The 18,358-nt window shown below is 37.9% G+C and overlaps 1 protein-coding gene across 2 annotated transcripts in view; it reads right to left on the bottom strand.

The window, feature by feature from the left end:
* Positions 1 to 4,005, bottom strand: part of RAB28 (RAB28, member RAS oncogene family) — a 93,555-nt gene extending 89,550 nt beyond the window's left edge. Inside the window, exon 1 of one of the 2 annotated variants that reach the window (XM_024741833.1) lies at positions 3,729 to 4,005. In XM_024741833.1, the coding sequence (XP_024597601.1) occupies positions 3,729 to 3,803 (75 nt within the window). In that variant the 5' untranslated portion in view covers positions 3,804 to 4,005. The remainder of the gene's footprint in view (positions 1 to 3,728) is intronic. The other variant, XM_024741834.1, reaches the window with a different exon arrangement.
* Positions 4,006 to 18,358: the final 14,353 nt, after the last annotated feature.

Here is an 18,358-nt window from a genome sequence, read left to right as displayed (position 1 = left end):
CTCAAAAGCTTCTTAAACATTTTAAATGTATTATTTATTTATTTGTAGACTTCCCCAAAAAGAAGAGAAAGGGAGTTTCATGAAGCTTTTATGCTCTTCAAGACAGATTCCTAAAGTTAAGGAAAAACAGCTCTTAGATGTCAATTCCTAAATAATGAAAACTAAGATAAAATTTCCAAGATAGCTTACTATAATTAATTACAACATAAGTACAGTAGTGCAAAAGAAAACTTGGCCAAACTTCAATTCCTTTAAACAAAAAGACCTAAAATCCCTTTGACATAAGAACCATATTTTTCATATAAATGGCAATTTGCACACACTAACGCCAATTCTTTTAATATTTAAATATTCAGCATTTGTAAGAAATCACTAAAATATTTGGTCAAATATTTATTGAGCACCATAAGAAAGATGTTCTGCTAGACTCAGAAATAAACTCACTACACCAAAATGAAAATTCATTTGGCTTCCTTGATAATATAAAAACTAAGAGATTAGAAAAAAAAAAGTAAGCATTCTTTTTTAAATCCTTTTTTCATTTAGCCTTGTTTATGCCATTGAGCTTATTTAACTTAGAGCACAAAATCATCTGTGAAGAGGCTCAGAGTTCTAGAGAAAAATAATTAACACTACTTATACTATTACAGATATTTCAAAATGTTTAATATATGGATGGCTGAAACACTTTTATAAATCTAAGACAAACTCAAGGCACATGTAACTTCAGCTTAGTGTTTCTTTTCCTAAAAATCGGACTTCTAGATTTTGAAAGTCTCACACTTTTGAGGCAAACATAAAGCTAGAATTTTCAATTGGAATAGAGTACAATCTGTCAGAAGTATAGGTCATTGCAAACAAAGAATATTAAAATGGGTTCTTATACCATCTCCAGACATCTCACTATAAAAATTAATCAGAGAATCAACTGAATCAGTGGGAAGGAGGCACATCCTCTTCAATTATCTAGATATTACGCTATCTTTCTCATTCAATAATTTCTCAGAAGTCATTGTATAAATATCCTTTTTAAACAATTATGAAGAGAACAACCATCTTTCATATCTGTAACTCTTTTTTTCTGATTCTTTATAGTTTTTTTGTTTGGTGAACTTTTGCTAACAATTTTTAACCATACTACATTTACTAATACTGAAAAGACACCATAAAAGAATATTTTGCCTCAAAAAAAAAATCTTAAGAAGTATATAATAAAATCCAAAGTATGACTCAAAACAGGAAAGAAACAGAAACACGTGTTAATAGCAAGAGGAGCTAAATTTCTCTTGAATAAACTGTTAGTGGTCATCTCAATATTCTATTGCTTTTGTAAGGGTGTATAAAAATGCCCTGAGTTAGAACTAGCAAGAAAAACTGATACTAGAAAAAATGGCCAGGAGTTAAATCAGGATACAAGTAAGAATGAAAGAGAGGCTGAATTCATAATAGAAAAGAACAGTAAAAGAAATAGAATGGGAACGTTGGTAGCTGCCAATAATACGGCAATAATCTGAAAACTGAATAGGGTATGGAAAAAAACAAAAGCTGATATATGAATAATGAAAAAAGGTTAGATTTCTGATGCTGGTATCCAGAAATTTCTGGCAGAAAACAATCTTTACAATTTTAAAATAGATTAGTCAAGATGACAAAGACTAAATCAGAACGCCATAAACAGTATCACTGTTATCCTTTGAAGCAGAATGATAATCCTAATTCAATAATATAGAAGGAAAAAAGTACGCTTTGTTGTACACTAGATAAAATTTTTGACAGAGATGAAAAATCATAATTATTCACACTAAATAAGTAACAAGAGGAAAATGTATGACAGGCTAGATGAAAAACCTAGATAGAAATTATGAACAAATTTCAACAGAGAAATACATGTATGATAATGAATATTGGGAAAAAAATTAACAAAAATTTAAAGAATTATGATAGAATGTAAGATAATGGAAAATTTTTGTGTCTTTTTATACATGTATTAGTGTTATAGACAGTCATTATAGTTTTAAACAGGAAATAAATTCAGTTATGAGTTGACCATAAAAAGATTTAGGAAATGAAAAATTAGAAGACATTCAAAAGAAAATATGAATGAGAAAACTATAAAAATAGAACTTAAAATTTTTACTGAATAAGGGTGTTAGAAACAATGCTGATTCATTTAAAACAACTCATCCATTCAAAAAGTTGTTACAAGTGTACAAAAAGTCATATAATTAATACTTTATAAAGAAAAGTGATCCCTAGTTCTTTTCTTCCTCAAAATGCTTAAAAGTAATCAGAGCATATTAAGTTGTTTTTCCTCAATAATAAAAATCAATAACAAAATATCAGGGATGGCAAAAAAGAAATTAACAAGAATCCTCCAAATCCTGCATATGAATGACACCTTTCCCTAGGGCCCTAGGAACTCAAATCTCAGAACGAAAGACAGGAGCAGCTGTGCAGTGCCAACTGCCAGGGAAGATGTATCGAGCAGTCGTCACCATAGGAACCAGGGTCCAAACTACACCAGGAACATGAAAACGTGAAGCCGAAAACGGGAAACTGGTAACAATAATAACCAGCGTTTCTGAAGCCTCTAGTTGAGAAAGCGGATGGAAGAAGAAAGGAGACAAACTCTAACAATATTCCCAGAAACAGTGTTGGCGCCATTGATAGGAGTGACAGGTGTGAAGGTTGGCCGGGCAGAGGCTCTCCACCTTATTTGGGACGTGGATCAAGAACCCTTTAAGATCTTATGAACCATCTCCAAAGAGCAAGCACCGGGCAATGTTTATTCCATCTCAGGAGCTCCACAACCCTGGGTTAAAGACCTGTGCCTACGAGGTAAGGGGGCTGGCTGCCAGATATTCTCACGCACTCACTCTCATTCATTCAACCAACTGTCACTGAAAGACAGACTTTAAGGCAATGATCCCCTCTGTCATGTTAGCAGCTCTGCCCTCAGCAACCAGTCCAGAGTAGGAGTTCAATAGATATTTGTTTAATGAATGTTTGTGTTGACAGGTGCTGTGCTGGGAACAGAGATGAACAGATATGCTGCTCTAAAACTGCAACTAACATTTACTGAGTGCACACCATGTTATGAAAGCTTTATGTAGATTTTCATATTTAATGTGGATTTGCACACTTCACCCTTCGAGGAGACACCTATCAATATACCCATCTTACAGATGAAGTACAAACAGGATAGCAATTTGCCCTCCAATGATCCGACGAGTAAGTGATGGAGCCCCAATTCTCTCACCCAGGGAATCTGATTCCAGCGTCAAGTTCTTGGGAGATTCCAGTACAGTGGAGCCATCAGAAACGGTAAACGGGGGTAAAGGAGCAAAGTGTGACCTGGACTAAAGTAAAAAGAGGTGGTGCCTTGGCAGATCCTTGCCAGTCCTCAGAGGCGAGAAGCTGGAAAGCTTCCCAGGGAGGCGATACTGGCTCGTGTCTTAAAGAAGTAGGAGTTCGAGATCCAGGCAGGGGTTAGGCAATGGCTTTTTTTTTTTTTTTTTAATTTAAGAGGAGCTGGACAGCTCTCGACGGACTTCACTAAGTGCCTATTAGTGTCGAACCCCAGGCCACGACCTCGCGGGCCCAAGCCCGGACGCCCCGGGGCTCGGGGACATAAGGCGACGCCGGGGGGGCGGGGAGGAGGCTGGAGGGCGCCAGAGCCGGCCGGGGTTCCTGCAGGCCTGGCACGGCGGGCCCGCTCGAGGACTGACCTTCCCGGAGGTGCCATCCCCCAGCACGACGATTTTCAGTTGCCGGTCCTGGCTCTCCTCCTCTGAGTCCGACATGGTGTCCCAGGAACCAGGCCCACCTCCCCTCCCTCCCCACCGAGGTAGAAGGAGGAAGGGAAGGAGGGGGTCTCTGGGGGCGGGGGAGAGGAAGAAGGGCAGCAGTGGGGGCAGCACCCCCCGTCCCGGTGTCTCAGCGGTCGCCGAAGGTATCCGGGCAGAATCACTCGCCAGAAGCCATCTTGCCCACCTCCCCTCCCCCTTGCGCGTTGGCCCCGCCCCCTGAGCGCGACGTCGGGCGCGCTCCCCAGCATCTGTGCCAACCCACGCAGACCGCTAGCCTTCCTGGCGGGCCGACCCATCCGCAGGCCTGGGAAAAGGAGGCGTTCGAACCGAGCAGGCGAGACACAGCGCCACACTCGCAGGGACATTTGGCAAGAGAAAAAAAGATGTGTATAACTTAAGCTAGGTAGAAAAACGGGGTCAGAGTAGCGCGCAGACGTTCTATTAAATTGCCTTGTTTCCATCTCCCCCTGTGAAGGTTCCTGAAGCGAATGGTTTAGCCCGACGAGGAGGGAGGGGTGACGCCATGGCCGCGCGCCGCGGTTGCTATGGAAGCCAGGACACAGGAGAGGCAGCGCGGCAGGGCCTGCCTCAGGGCGCGGGGGACGCAGGTTGCCCGGCGGAACGAGCTGGGGAGGGGCCTCTGGAGCAGTGTGGGCGCCGGGGTTTCGCGCCCCGGGAAGAGCGGCGACTTGGTGGAGGAGGGGGCGGTTGCTAAGGACGTAGCTGCTGCACAGCGAGGCTGCCGGGCGGCGCGAGGCGTGGAACGTAGCTCTGGTGCTGCTTTGTTTCCTCCTCTCAGACCTTGGGTTTCCTTGTCCAAACAGCGGAATCTGATCATTCACGAAGCACTTAAGCTAGAGCAGCAGTTCTCAAAGTGTGATCCAGGGAACCCTGAGGGTTCCGATAAAGTCAAAACTATTTTCCTAATAATTCATTTATTTTTTTCCTTTCTCACGTTCATGCTCTCACAAGTATAAGTAGAAGTTTTCCAGAGGATGCATGATGTGTATATCACTCTGACAGCTAAGGGAGCAAACATTTCTCAGTATTCATTTCGATGCAGTAATGAAAGCTACAACTTACATAAACAAAAACTATTTGGGGTACACAATAATTCTTAAAAGTGTAGAGGGGGCCTTGAGCCTCAAAAGTTTGGGAACTGCTGTCCTGGATGGATGATCTCAGTCTAGTAGCGTAGGTAAAAGACATAATTGGAAATTTAAATATAATGAGATAAATTCCACTATATAAATATATATTAACTCGTGTCCCCTGCATCGGCAGGCGGACTCTCAACCACTACGCCACCAGGGAAGCCCAAGTTCCACAATATTAATGCCAGACTACTATATTTGTCTCCTTGTTAATTACTTTTCATGCATTCACGTTCACTCCTCATGGGAACCCTATAAAGTAGGTAGAATTACGTCATTTTACAGATGAGGAAGCTTAAGTCACAAAAAGCTTAGCTCAGAGGCAATAGTCCTGGAAAGAATATGGGAATTCAAATGGGAAAGCAGTACAGTTTAAAGAAGTACCCATCCCTGGCAGCAGCACTGAAGTTCTAATCACAGACCTGCGCTTATTAGATGTGTGACCTTGAGCCACAATTTCCTTATCTATCAAATAGAGGTACTACCTCCTTCATAGGGTTGAGAATTAAATGAAGTAATCACTGTAAAGTAACATAGCACAATGCCTGGCATATAATAAGCACCCTCATCGTCACCATTAGACATGGTCCATATTGGAGCATCACTGCTTTCTACCCAGGTTATCTTAAACAGGATTCCTATGCAGAGCTTCAGTCCCTTCATCTGTAGATAAGGTTATCCACAATAGTCGACACCCAGTTGTTTCCAGTTCTTCCAGTTCCAGTTCTTCCAGTTCCCAGTTCTTTCCCTACTCCCCACCACCACCACCACCATCACCACCACCAACTCTCTACATCACTGGATGTGTTAATGAGAATTAGAAGAAAAAGTTAAGTGAAAGAGCTTTGCAAAGTCCATTGTAAATGTTAGGTTGAGGAATCTGTTTTTAATGAGGACAGATTGAACCCCTTCTTGTCCATGAGGCCAGTTAATGTGGCAGCAATTGGCTTTTCCACTCTTAATGGAAATGGTTATGTGACCCAGTTTGACCAATGAGACAGAAGAGGATGTCCTTTGGGAAACATCTGGGAAAGATTTTCCTCTCTGATTTAAGAAAAGAAGAAAAGAAAGAATACAAGAGATGCAGAAGGAAGGCTCTCCCCCTTCCTTCCTTTGCTGTGATTATTTGGGTGAGGACATAATTCTTGGAGCAGCTACAGCCTTCAACACCCTACCTTCCAGGCTTCTTGTTATGGGGAATAAATCTAAGGTACTTTAGTGATGTATTTCATTACTTGCAGACAAAAACATCCCAATTGGCACAAATATTTGCCTAAAAACTAGGTTTACTTAAGGCCATTTAAGTGACTTTTATGTGTGATTTCAAACTTTGCATTTTGTAATCACCAATTTCCTGGACAACGGCTTTGATGGAGAGACATCATTTATTTGGATATGAATTCATCCCTGAGACAGTATTGCTACATGAAACAAAAAGCCAATTGCGTTCTTTTAATGACCATATTTTCACATCTATCACAAGATTCCATGTTGAAAATTAGATTTGAAGACTAGGAACCATATATATATATATATATAAATTAAAGAGAAATGGGAATCTTTTTCAGTGGTCTTAAAACTAATACCTTAACAAAGTGCTTAGAAGGAATTCTCTGGCAGTCCAGTGGTTAGGACTTTGCATTCTCACAGCCGAGAGTCCGGGTCAGGGAATTAAGATCCCACAAGCTGCGAGATGTGGGGTAAAAAAAAAAAAAAAAAAAAAAAAAAAACCTTAGATAAGAATTCTGGAAATTTCAAAAAGAATTGGGGTTCTTTAGATAGAAAGAAGTAAGATTAGTTACACAAGATAAACCTGTCTGTTATCTGTAAAACCGCCTTCCCACCTAACTTTAAAATATATTTTCTAGTATCCCTAACAGGTGACAAAACAATCTTTGTTGGAATATATCCTGATTCAAGGAGTTTATTCCCTCATGAAGTAACTTGGACTGTGGACAGATAGGCCTCGTTATTAGAATATTCTTTCTGAAATGAGCTGAAGTCTCTCACTAAAAATTCCAACTAATGGTATTGGATGTGACTTCTGGAATAAAACAGAAATTCCCAACTCTAAAGGAAGCTCTTCAAATTGATTCCCTATAATTAATGATTGCTTTGACAAATACTAAGTGAATGCCTACTGTGTGCCAGGCATTCTTGCTCCCAACTCTTCTGAGCAATGAGCACACACATACAAGGGCTCTGCTCCCATGGAACTTGCAGTTTGGTGGGGAGGTATAGTAGACTAAAGATATCAGGTCCCAGTCCCTGTTTTCTGTTTGACCCAGACAGGAAAAGAGAAGGCAGTGTGACCACAGAAGCAGAGACTTGAGTGATGGAGCCACATGCCAAGGAATGCTGGCAACCACCGGCAGCTGGAAGAGGCTGGGAATGAATTCTCTCCCTGGAGCCTCCAGAGAGAGTACAGGCCTGACAACACCTTGACTTCAGTCCAGTGAACACTGATTTAGGGCTTCCAGCCTCCAGAACTGTGAGAGAATAAATTTATGTTGTCTTAAGCACCAAGGTTATGGTCATTTATTACAATGACCACAGGAAACTAACACAAGGAGGAACATAAAAATTTAATAAATCAACAGGAAAATGTCAGATTCAAGTAAAAAAGGTACTAAAACAGCCAATGGTTGGGATAAAGAGTAAAAATATCCAAACATTTTTATTCATCACTAATGAATATGAGAAAATACTAAGTGGATCAGCAAGTAAACTGATTTTAAAAACCATGGATCTCTGCTGTCATCTCAACAAATCCAATAGTCATCTGTCAGTTTTCTTTCACTTTTTTCCAATATTTCATAATTTTGAAGATTCAGAGCTTAGGACTAAAATTCTAAGTAAATACGGATTTGGAAGTAAAGATAAAATATGATTAAGATCACTAATTATTAGGGAAATGCAAATCAAAACCACAATGAGATATCACCTCACACCTGTTAGAATGCCTATTATCAAAAAGGCAAGAAATAACAAGTGTTGTTAAGGATGTGGAGAAAAAAAAACCCTCTTACATTTTTTTTGTAATAGTTTTGTTGTTAAATTTTTGGGTTTTTTGGCTGCATTGGGTCTTCGTTGTTGGGTGTTCGTTTCTGTGCATGGGCTTTCTCTAGTTGCCGTGAGCAGGGGCTACTCTTCGTTGCGGTGCGTGGACCTCTCACTGTGGTGGCTTCCCCTGCTGCAGATCCAGGGCTCTAGGCTCACGGGCTTCAGCAGTTGTGGTACGTGGACTCTAGAGCACAGGCTCAGTAGTTGTGGCTCACAGGACTAGTTGCTTGGCGGCACGTGGGATCCTCCCAGACCAGGGCTCGAACCCGTGTCCCCTGCATTTGCAGGCAGACTGTCAACCACTGTGCCACCAGGGAAGTCCTCCTCATACATTTTTTATGGAAATGTAAATTGGTGTGGCCACTATGAAAAACAGTATGGAGATTCCTCAAAAACTTAAGACTAGAAGTACCCAGTTCTGGGTATTTTTTTTAATCTTTTTTTTAAATTTAATTTTATTTTTTTATACAACAGGTTCTTATTAGTTATCATACCACCATACCACCATATCATACCATACCATTAGTATTCATACCACCACCACCACCCCCCACGCAGCAATTCTGGGTATTTATCCAAGAAAAACAAAAACACTAAGAAAAGATATATGCACTCCTGTGTTCATCGCAGCATTATTTACAATAGTCAAGACATGGAATCAAATTAAGTGTCCATCAATGGATGAACCAATAAAGAAGATGTGAGATAAATGTCACAAGTGGAATATTACTCAGTCATTAAAAAAAGATGAAATCTCTCCATTTCTAACAACATGAACAGACCTTAAGGGTATTACACTAAGTGAAATAAGTCAAATGGAAAAAGACACATACCATATGATTTCACCCATATGTGGAATATGAGAAACAAACAAAACAAAATAAATGAACTAACCAAACAAAAGAAAACACGTAAATACAGAGAACAGACTGGTGATTACCAGATGGGAAGGGGCAGGGCGAGGAGGGTGGCAGGGAGGGGGAGGGTGAAATGGTTAAAGGGGATCAAGTGTATGGTAAGGGATGGAAACTAAATTTTTAGTGGTGGACATGCTGTTGTATATATAGAAGTCAAAATATAATGTACACATGTAACTTGTATAATGTTATAAACCGTCACCTCAATGACAAAGAAAAAAAACAAAAAAGAAAAAATATATTGAGTAAGGGAAAATAATGGTCATGCTCCCAACTTGTACACTTGATATTGCTGTAGTTCTGCTGAAAACCTAAGAAGAATATAGAAATGAGCCCCAAAATTTATTGGTTTATTAAACTCCTAGAGGACAAAAATAAGCCTCTCTTCCTGAAGTCCTGTTCTCCCTTGATGGTATATATATATATATATATATATATGTATATATATACACACACACACACATATATACGTGTGTGTGTGTGTGTAACCATGACCTAGATCAAGATATAGAACAATTCAGAATCCAGCAATCTCCCTTGTGCTATCTCTCAAGTCATTACCTCCTCAAAGGTAACTACAATTGTGACCTCTAGCACTATAAATTAGTTTTACCTGTTTTTGAACTTTATAGAAATATACTCCATATAATATGTACTCTTTGGTATGTAATGACTCTTCACTAAATATTATGTCTGTGAGAGACATCCATGTTATTATATATAGCAGTAGTTTGTACTTTTTCATTGCTGTACATTATTCCATCATATGAATTAACCACAACTTAGTTATCTACTCTGCTGCTGATGGACATTGAGATTGTTTCAGGTTTGGGGATGTTATGAATAATGCTCTTTAGCCCCCTCCTCCAAAGGAAATCCCAGTTCACAAATAGCACTCTCCTCACACACACAAATTCTTCTATCTACATTTTATAGTCTTGAGATGATTGGAGCATTTAATAATCATGAAGCTGACTTTTGGATATACCTTTTTAACATCTACATTTGTTGATTTGCTCATGGAGTGTTTCACCTATTGTAACTAGTGGTCTCTACTGAAACTTCAGTTTACACGTAGTGTTCTGTTCAGCATTATAAAGATGTCAGTTCCACACAAACAGATTAAACTCACTTTCAATCAAAACCTCCCTAACTTTTTTTCATTGACAGACAATGCTAAATTTTATCTGAAAGAATAGACACGTGAGGAAAATTAAGGGAAGGGGCAAGAAATGAAAAGATCATCAACAAACAATATAATTTTTCTAAAAGATACTAATTACAATTGCAACTATATCATGCAGTACTTAGGAATTCATCTTAAAATATTGTATGGAAAGAAATTACAAAACATTGAAAGAAATTAAATAAATACTGAATAAATGAAGAGCTATCCCATGTCTATGCATAGAAATACAATATTGTAAATATATCAGTTCTACCAAATGATGTACAGAGACAATGCAATTCCAATAAAATTTTTCATGGAATTTGAAATGATGCATCTGGAAGGCAAACATCCAAGATTTCAAAGATATTCTAGAAAAAGAACAAAAATACTTGCTTTACCAGATATTAAGATATCACATAAAGTTATAATAATTAAGATGTCGTGTATTTATTGTTTCAGGAATAGACAAACTGACCATTATAACAAAATGGAGAGTCATGAAATAGGCTCTCACATGCTTGGAACTTTGATATATGACAGATTATATATGACAGTAGATAAAAAGGGGAGATAGTTGGAAAGAATATATGAAAAGAATTGAAATTGGAACTCCTACATTTCATCACACACACACACACACACACACACACACACACACACAATTCCAGTGGAATTAAGAATCTAAATGTGAAAAACAGAAGTTAAATAATTTGAGGTGACTATCTTTCTTATCTTGGGATAGAGGATTTCTTGAACAAGACCAAAATAATTAACAATAAAGAATAATATAAAGAAATTCACATTAAAATAAAAAACTCCCCAATCAAAAGATACCATAAAGAAAGTGAAAATGTAAGTCACAAACTAGGAGAAGATTTTTTTCAATACATAAAATGTACAACCAATTGATATTCTGAACATACAGAGAAATACAAATCAATAAGAAAAAAATCCAATAGAAAAATGAACAAACAACATGAAAGGCATTTCACAGAAAAGGAAACATGTATGTTCAATAAACTTATCCAAAAAAAGTTCAGGGCTTCCCTGGTGGCGCAGTGGTTGGGGGTCCGCCTGCCGGTGCGGGGGACGCAGGTTTGTGCCCCGGTCCGGGAGGATACCACGTGCCGCTGAGCTGCTGGGCCCGTGGGCCATGGCCGCTGGGCCTGCGCGTCCGGAGCCTGTGCTCCGCGGCGGGAGAGGCCGCGACGGTGAGAGGCCCGCGTACCGCAAAATTTAAAAAAAAAAAAAAAAAAAAAAAAAAAAGTTCAACCTTCTTAATGTAACCGAGAAACACACACAAAACAGAGCTTAATGAGCTACCATTTTATATCCAGTACATTAGCAAAAATTAAGAAGTCCAATAATATCTTTATCAGCCAAGAAAATAGAAACCACATAGTTATGTCATCAGAGAGAATTTAATATAGGGAATTGGTTCTATGGTATTAAAAGACTGAAAAAAAAATAAAAATAAAAAACAGAAAGGGAACACTGCAGTAACACAAAGTTAGTTACTATAGGAAGCAGTTACTACCCTCAACACTGCAAGGGAAGAGGTTAGGGGCTACCCTAACATTAAAGCTTGAAGGAGAAGGCCTGAGGAGGTGGGATTCAGACTTTTGCCTCACTGCTGCTGTTCTTCAGGAATGTAGAGGAAGGACTCAAGGAACTAAGAGTCAAAATTCTGAGGAAGGATCTCCACTAGCTGCTACTGGCTGTGCTTCTGAAGATCAGTAGAGGGACTACACAGAGCTGGAACTCACTTCTGAGGAGAGAAAACTGTTCCACTGCTTTTGGTGCCTCTAAGTGAGTACAATGAGGCTGATTCTAGGAGTGTAGAAAAAGCTGGAAACTGGAAATAACCACTCTTATAACCAGCTTCTGCTACTGAGGTGAAATGCCATTGTTGGAAGAACATCGATTGGAAAATATCACACAAACAGAAAAGAAAGCCCCTTCTGTCTCTTCCTACTTTCCAAACTCCCTCTAGTGCCCCTTGCCATTGGCAAAAACTAAAAGGAAGCAAGCTAGAAAAAGAGCAATGTCGTTTTCAGAGTACTAGTTAAGTCAGTACAGAAGGTGGGTTTGGAGCTTAAAGACAAAAACTTTACAACCAACACAACACCAATTGTTGAGGAGGATGTGGACCAACATGAACTCATACATTTCTTGTGGAGAGTGCATGGAACCATTTTAGAAAACAATTTTTCATTATTTTGTAAAGTTAAAGATCTCCCTAACCTGGGGTCTAACAATTCTACTCCTAGATATATTCCCTGAAAAATCCCATACATAAATGCACCAGAAGAAATGTACAAGAATTTTCATAAGCTCATTTCATTTGAGAAATCATCCAAAGGTCCTTCAACAGCAAAATGAATAGATTTTGGCATATTCACATATGGAGATATTATGCAGCGGGGAAAAATGAATTACAGCTACCTGGATTAAATTTAGAAATATAACATGGAGTAAAAAAATGCTAATCGTAAAAGATTACATAGAGCATGATACCATATTTATAAAGCTCTAAAACAAGAGCTCAAAACTAAATGTATATACATCCACTTATGAACATATATGGCAAAAATTATCCAAAAATATAATAGTAAACTAAAATTCTAGTTAATGGTAACCTCAAGATGGGAATAAGAATGTGGATGGAATAGGAGAAGAACGTCACATTGGAGATTAAGTCTTCAACATATGAATTGTATATCCCGCCCCCAAATTCATATGTTGAAGACTTTACCCCCAATGTGACTGTATCTGGAGACAGGGCTTTCAGGAGATAATTAAGGTTAAATGAGATCATAAGGGTGAGTCCTAATCCCACAGAACTGGTGGCCTTACAAGAAGAGACAGAGAGAAAGCGATCTCTCTTTACACCCACACATACTGTGGAAAGGCCATGTGAGAACATAGCAAGAAGGCAGTCATCTGCAAGGCAGGAAGAGAGCCCTCACTGGAAACTGACCCTGCTAAATCTTGATCTAGGACTTCTAGACTCCAAAAATAAATTTCTGTTATTTAAGCCGTGCAGTCCACAGTATTTTATTATGGCAGTGCAAGCTGAATAAAACAGATTTTGGACACAATTCAGTCCAAAGCTAAATCTAGAAGAAAAATAAGTGGCAACTGCCTAATTTTTAAGTATTGGAAAGAGGTTAGAACTTCCAGATTTTTTAAATATTATTAAACTATCATAATTAAAATTATGTAGAATAGGTACTGGAATAAATAGCTGTATTCCTTCAAGAGAAAAGTTTAGAAATATTCCAATATATCAAGAAATTGAGCGGATAGTAAGGGGGGAAGTTTATTTCTAATCAGTGGGGAAAACACAGTGTTGCTCATGGTGTTAATTTTTAAATCTAAAGTCTACCTCATCCCTTACTCCAAAGTGAATTCCACATGAAATTAAAACATTTTTGAAGCCATAACAAACTAGAAAAAAATAGGTAAATATTTATAGCCTGGAGTGGAAGTAACTCATGTAAGCATGGCATGAAGCTCAGTCAAAATATTAAATACTTATAATATGTGTACATAAAATTTTAAACATTCATGTGCCAAAGGTACCATTAGGATCATATAAGCTTCCACAAAAAGATTAGATGAGGAAAACTAGAAAAGCTACACATAGTATTTTTTAATCTATGTGAAATTATCAGAGAATTACCAAATTATGACATGAGTAAATATAGGGCTAAGAGGAAGGAAGCCCAAAGATCAGAAGGCAGCATTGAGGACCACTCTCCCCAGGAGGTATCTGCTGGTTCAAGAGCAGAGTTGAGAGACAGGATAAGTAGCACTTTTCACAGTCTCATAGAGCTGGGAGAAGAAAGGGTAAACAATGAAGGTCAAGGCACATCACAAAGGAGGAACCTTTATAAAGCAACCCCCATTCTTTGGGTTAAGAAGTTCCTGAGAAGCTACATCTTAGGAGTTAGGGAGGGTGAACTGGAAATACATCACCTCCACAGAAATTGAAGCCAATTTTTGTGCTACCTCAATTCCTCATTGAACTAAGATGATCTGGGTTGCTAGTGCTCCTGGGTGAACTACTGGAAACAAATCTCTTTTCTCTCTGCAGGAGTATCAAATTATCTCTACAGTTTTTCATCATCAATATCTAACAATCAGAAACTTGGTATATGAGCAGTGAGACTTGGTGATTGAAAATCAAGAGAAATTGTGAACAATAGAAGTAACCCACAGAGATCCAGATAATGGAGATATAAAACATGGTCATTAAATAGCTGGTATGTGTAAGGGTTTATAAGACAACACTGAGAATTTGGTCAAGAAGTTGAAAATGTAAAAGAGAACCAAGTGGAAATTAGCAACATAATAACAGAAATTATCCCAATGAGTAAGTTTAATAGCAGGTTAGACAGAGTTGAAGAGAGAAATAATAAGGCAGAAAATGAATCAGAAGATAATATCTGGAAGGAAGGGCACAAAGACAGTGGGAAAGAAATAATAATCAGGTAAATGCCAAGGAAAACTACAATGAGCTACCACTACACCCTCACCAGAATGGCTATAAAATTGCAGACTGATGTTGCCCAGGTGCTGAAGATGTGGAGCCATTAACATTCCATGCACTGCTGGTCAGAGTATAAATTTCTGTAACCCCTTCAGCAACCTGTTTGGCACCATCTAATAAAGATGGATATATATATATATGCCCTATAGTCCAATAATTTCATTTCTTAGTATCTATCCAAGCAAGAGGCATACAAAGACATGCACAAGAATGTTCACAGCATCATTATTTATAATACTCTAAAACTGGAACATATCCAAATATTCATCAACCATTGAATTGTGGTATATTCACACAATGGGTTATCATGCAGCAATGAAAATTGCTGCATGTTACAATATGGAAAAAGTCTAATCAATACAACATAGAATGAAAGAATCCAGACATGAATGAGTACATCCTCCATGATTCCATTTATATAAAGTTGAAAAAAAAAAAAACCCTATGGTATTAGAAGTCAAAACAATGGTTACCTCTGGGGAGGAAGAAGTGGGTAATGATGAAGACCAGGGCACAAGGGAAGCTTTCAGAGTACTGGAATCACTCTATTTTGTTTTTTATTTGGCTGGTGGAAATATGACTTTGTCTACTTTCTTATCTGGTGGAGATATGAGTTTGTCCACTTTCTTATACTTCATTAAGGTATAATCTTAAAATTAGTGCAATTTTCTATATGTTATTCTTAAATTAAACTTATAAATATACACATATGTGGTTGATAGTAAATGCATAGTAAAATTAAATCTAGAAGAATATAAGACAAGTTATTTATAGCCATTAATAATAGCAAGATTATAGAGAACTATCACTTTTCATGTTATGTATTTCTATATTTTATGAATTTTTAAAGTAAATTTATTTATTCATTCATTTATTTATTTTTGGCTGCGTTGGGTCTTCATTGCTGTGTGCGGTCTTTCTCTAGTTGCAGTGAGCGGCGGCTACTCTTTGCTGCGGTGCACAGGCTCTAGGCGTGTGGGCTTCAGTAGTTGTAACAGGCAGGCTCAGTAGTTGTGTCTTGCAGACTCTAAAGCGCAGGCTCAGTAGTTGTGGCACACGGGCTTAGGTGCCCTGCAGCATGTGGGATCTTCCCGGACCAGGGCTTGAACCCGTCCCCTGCATTGGCAGGCAGATTCTTAACTACTGCGCCACCAGCGTAATCCCTGTATTTTAAGAATTTTTTACAGTGTACATGAATGTGTGTTGTAATCAGAAAAAGGAAACATGAAAAAATACATGAATAACAACAAAAGACTAAATAGTTACCTACAGTCCTTTTCACAGTGAGCAGATGAGAACTTTGTGTGATAAGAAGATCCCACTAATTTAGAAAACCTGTTCGTTTCATAATCATCTAAGACCCTTTGTTTGAAAAGAAAAAAAAAATCTTGTTTGTAAAAGAACCCCAGGCTGGTGTGTGAGCTTCAATTTCCCAGCTGTCCACAGTTCTGCCTCATTGCTTGGGGATGTGCTTCATTGATTTCTAAAGCATAGCTCCAGACAAAACCCAAAATTTGTAAAGCAGGAGAGTTCTCAAATCACCTCCACAGCTGTGAAAACCAGACCTATCACAACTTACCAGTGAGTCTGGCATGGTTAAATAAGGTAATATGTGTGGAAATGTTTTGAAAAATTAGAAGTTATGGTATAAATGCAAAATATTATTTGAAACTTGATTGTGGAAGCTTTGGGGATGTGAATTTCCCTGACCATCAAGAACTAGCATAGAGAGCTCAGTAAATTTTAAGGAAACTCTGCATTTCCAGATTCCATGGACTGGCAGTGGTACAAATGTTCTCCAAGACATATTATCCTTTACTGTGACCCCTTCAGAAACCTTGTTTTACACAGCTTTCCTCTATAGCATAACTGCTTTACCTGTGATGGCCCCTTAGCTGGATCATCTGGGTTTCCGGTTTATCTATGTTTTGAAAATTAGGTTTCAGACATTCAGACAAGTAAGATGATATTATAAAATATTATCTCAACTTTGGGATAGCATTCCCCAAAAGCAAGTTCTTTGGGACACTAGTCCCATGAATTGCTGTTCAAATAAAGTTTGGAAACAGCTATAGCTACTCCACTTTTGGAAAGTGACAATGCACTTGAGCATAACATACTCTGAGAAATATTGCAATAAGCACTCTCTTTGGACTTTTTTAACTCAAAATTTCCCAAACTTATTTGACCAAAGTAATATTTTACTGATATCATATAGAACCAATGTTGTATAAAACATTATTTCAGAAACTCTACTTTAAAAAATTCCAGGAGAGAACGAAATCTCAAAAGCAGTTAAGAAGCTGATTTTCAACACTTAAATCTTCATTATACAAAGTTCATATGAAAAAGACTTAAATTTCTACTTACGTATATGGAGAGTCCAATCTATTGGTATACAAGTGTTTTGATTCAGAATGTATTTAAAGTTTTCTCAGTGCTTCTGTCATTATAACTAAAATAAATTAGTATAATAACGTTAAGAGCTATGCAAGCAGAGTGGTTAAAGCACTGGCCTAGATTCAGAGATCTGATTTTTATTTGAAGTCATGTTTATGACCTTGAAAAAGTAATTTAAAGTCTATGAGTTTCAGTTTCCTCATCTATAAAATAGAGATTATAGTAATATACTTTCTTCATAGGGTTGTTATAAAGCTTATCAATAATATATGTATGCATACAATGCTTAGTACAACAACAAATCTATGTTAGAGCCTATTATTAAAGTGTCTCATTTTGATATCAAATAAGCACATTAGAATATAAATATGTAAATGAGTTTTGCCTATAAAACAAAGTCACCATGGCAAGCTATACGGTTAAACCAGTGATGCTAATATTTTTAAAAGATCTTTTTTGGAAGGTGAGTAAACAGAGAGTAAGCTTTCTGACTAAATATGGATAAATTAAACTTTGGTGTGATATGTGAGAAACATTTTTCTAAAAATATAACTGAATTCAATAAAAACATTTGATATAGTCCCTGAATGTGAAGAGCCATGGATTAATACTACACGCTGTATGATGGTTAATTTTGAAACACTGAGGTTTCCTGGTGCAGAGACTCTACCTCAAGACTGCAACATAGAAATCCTGCCTGAGTTTCCAGCCTGCTGGCCTACCTTAAAAATTTCAGATGTGCCAGTCTTCCACAATCACGTGGACCAATTCTATAAAGTCAATCTCTCTGTGTCTCTCTATGCACACACATGTGCACGTGCACACACACACACACACACACACACACACACGCTAATGGTTCTGTTTCTCTGCAGAACCCTGACTGATACATGTTGTGAGGGATACAAAGTGGAATTATGACTTCATGGGATTAGTATTTATGCTATCTTTGCATTTAAAAGAATTCCTCTTTTTTTGAGTGCCCATTAGGAACCAGACACTTTATGAGGAACGTGAATATACATGATCTAATTTCATCCTCATAGTGATCCAACAAACTAAAAAGTAGTAGATCTTAAATTATTATAAACTACAATTTATTAATTGCTTTACAGAACATAAGACCCTAAAAACAGGGGTAGAAATATGGAAAGAAACGTAAGGAAACATGGAAATGAAGAAAATAAGGCAGGTCTGAAAATCCGTTGTCTTCTACTCAGGAAATATTTTGAGTTATCTTGGGCTGAACCTAAGTAGCTTTTTTCAAAGAAAATTTAATTATGATATAC

The sequence above is a fragment of the Neophocaena asiaeorientalis genome, unplaced genomic scaffold, assembly GCF_003031525.2.
Source record: "Neophocaena asiaeorientalis asiaeorientalis breed wild unplaced genomic scaffold, Neophocaena_asiaeorientalis_V1.1 scaffold218, whole genome shotgun sequence".
Taxonomy (NCBI): Eukaryota; Metazoa; Chordata; class Mammalia; order Artiodactyla; family Phocoenidae; genus Neophocaena; species Neophocaena asiaeorientalis.
The sequence above is the reverse complement of the archived record's forward strand: the minus strand, read 5'-3'. Positions and strand labels throughout refer to the sequence as shown.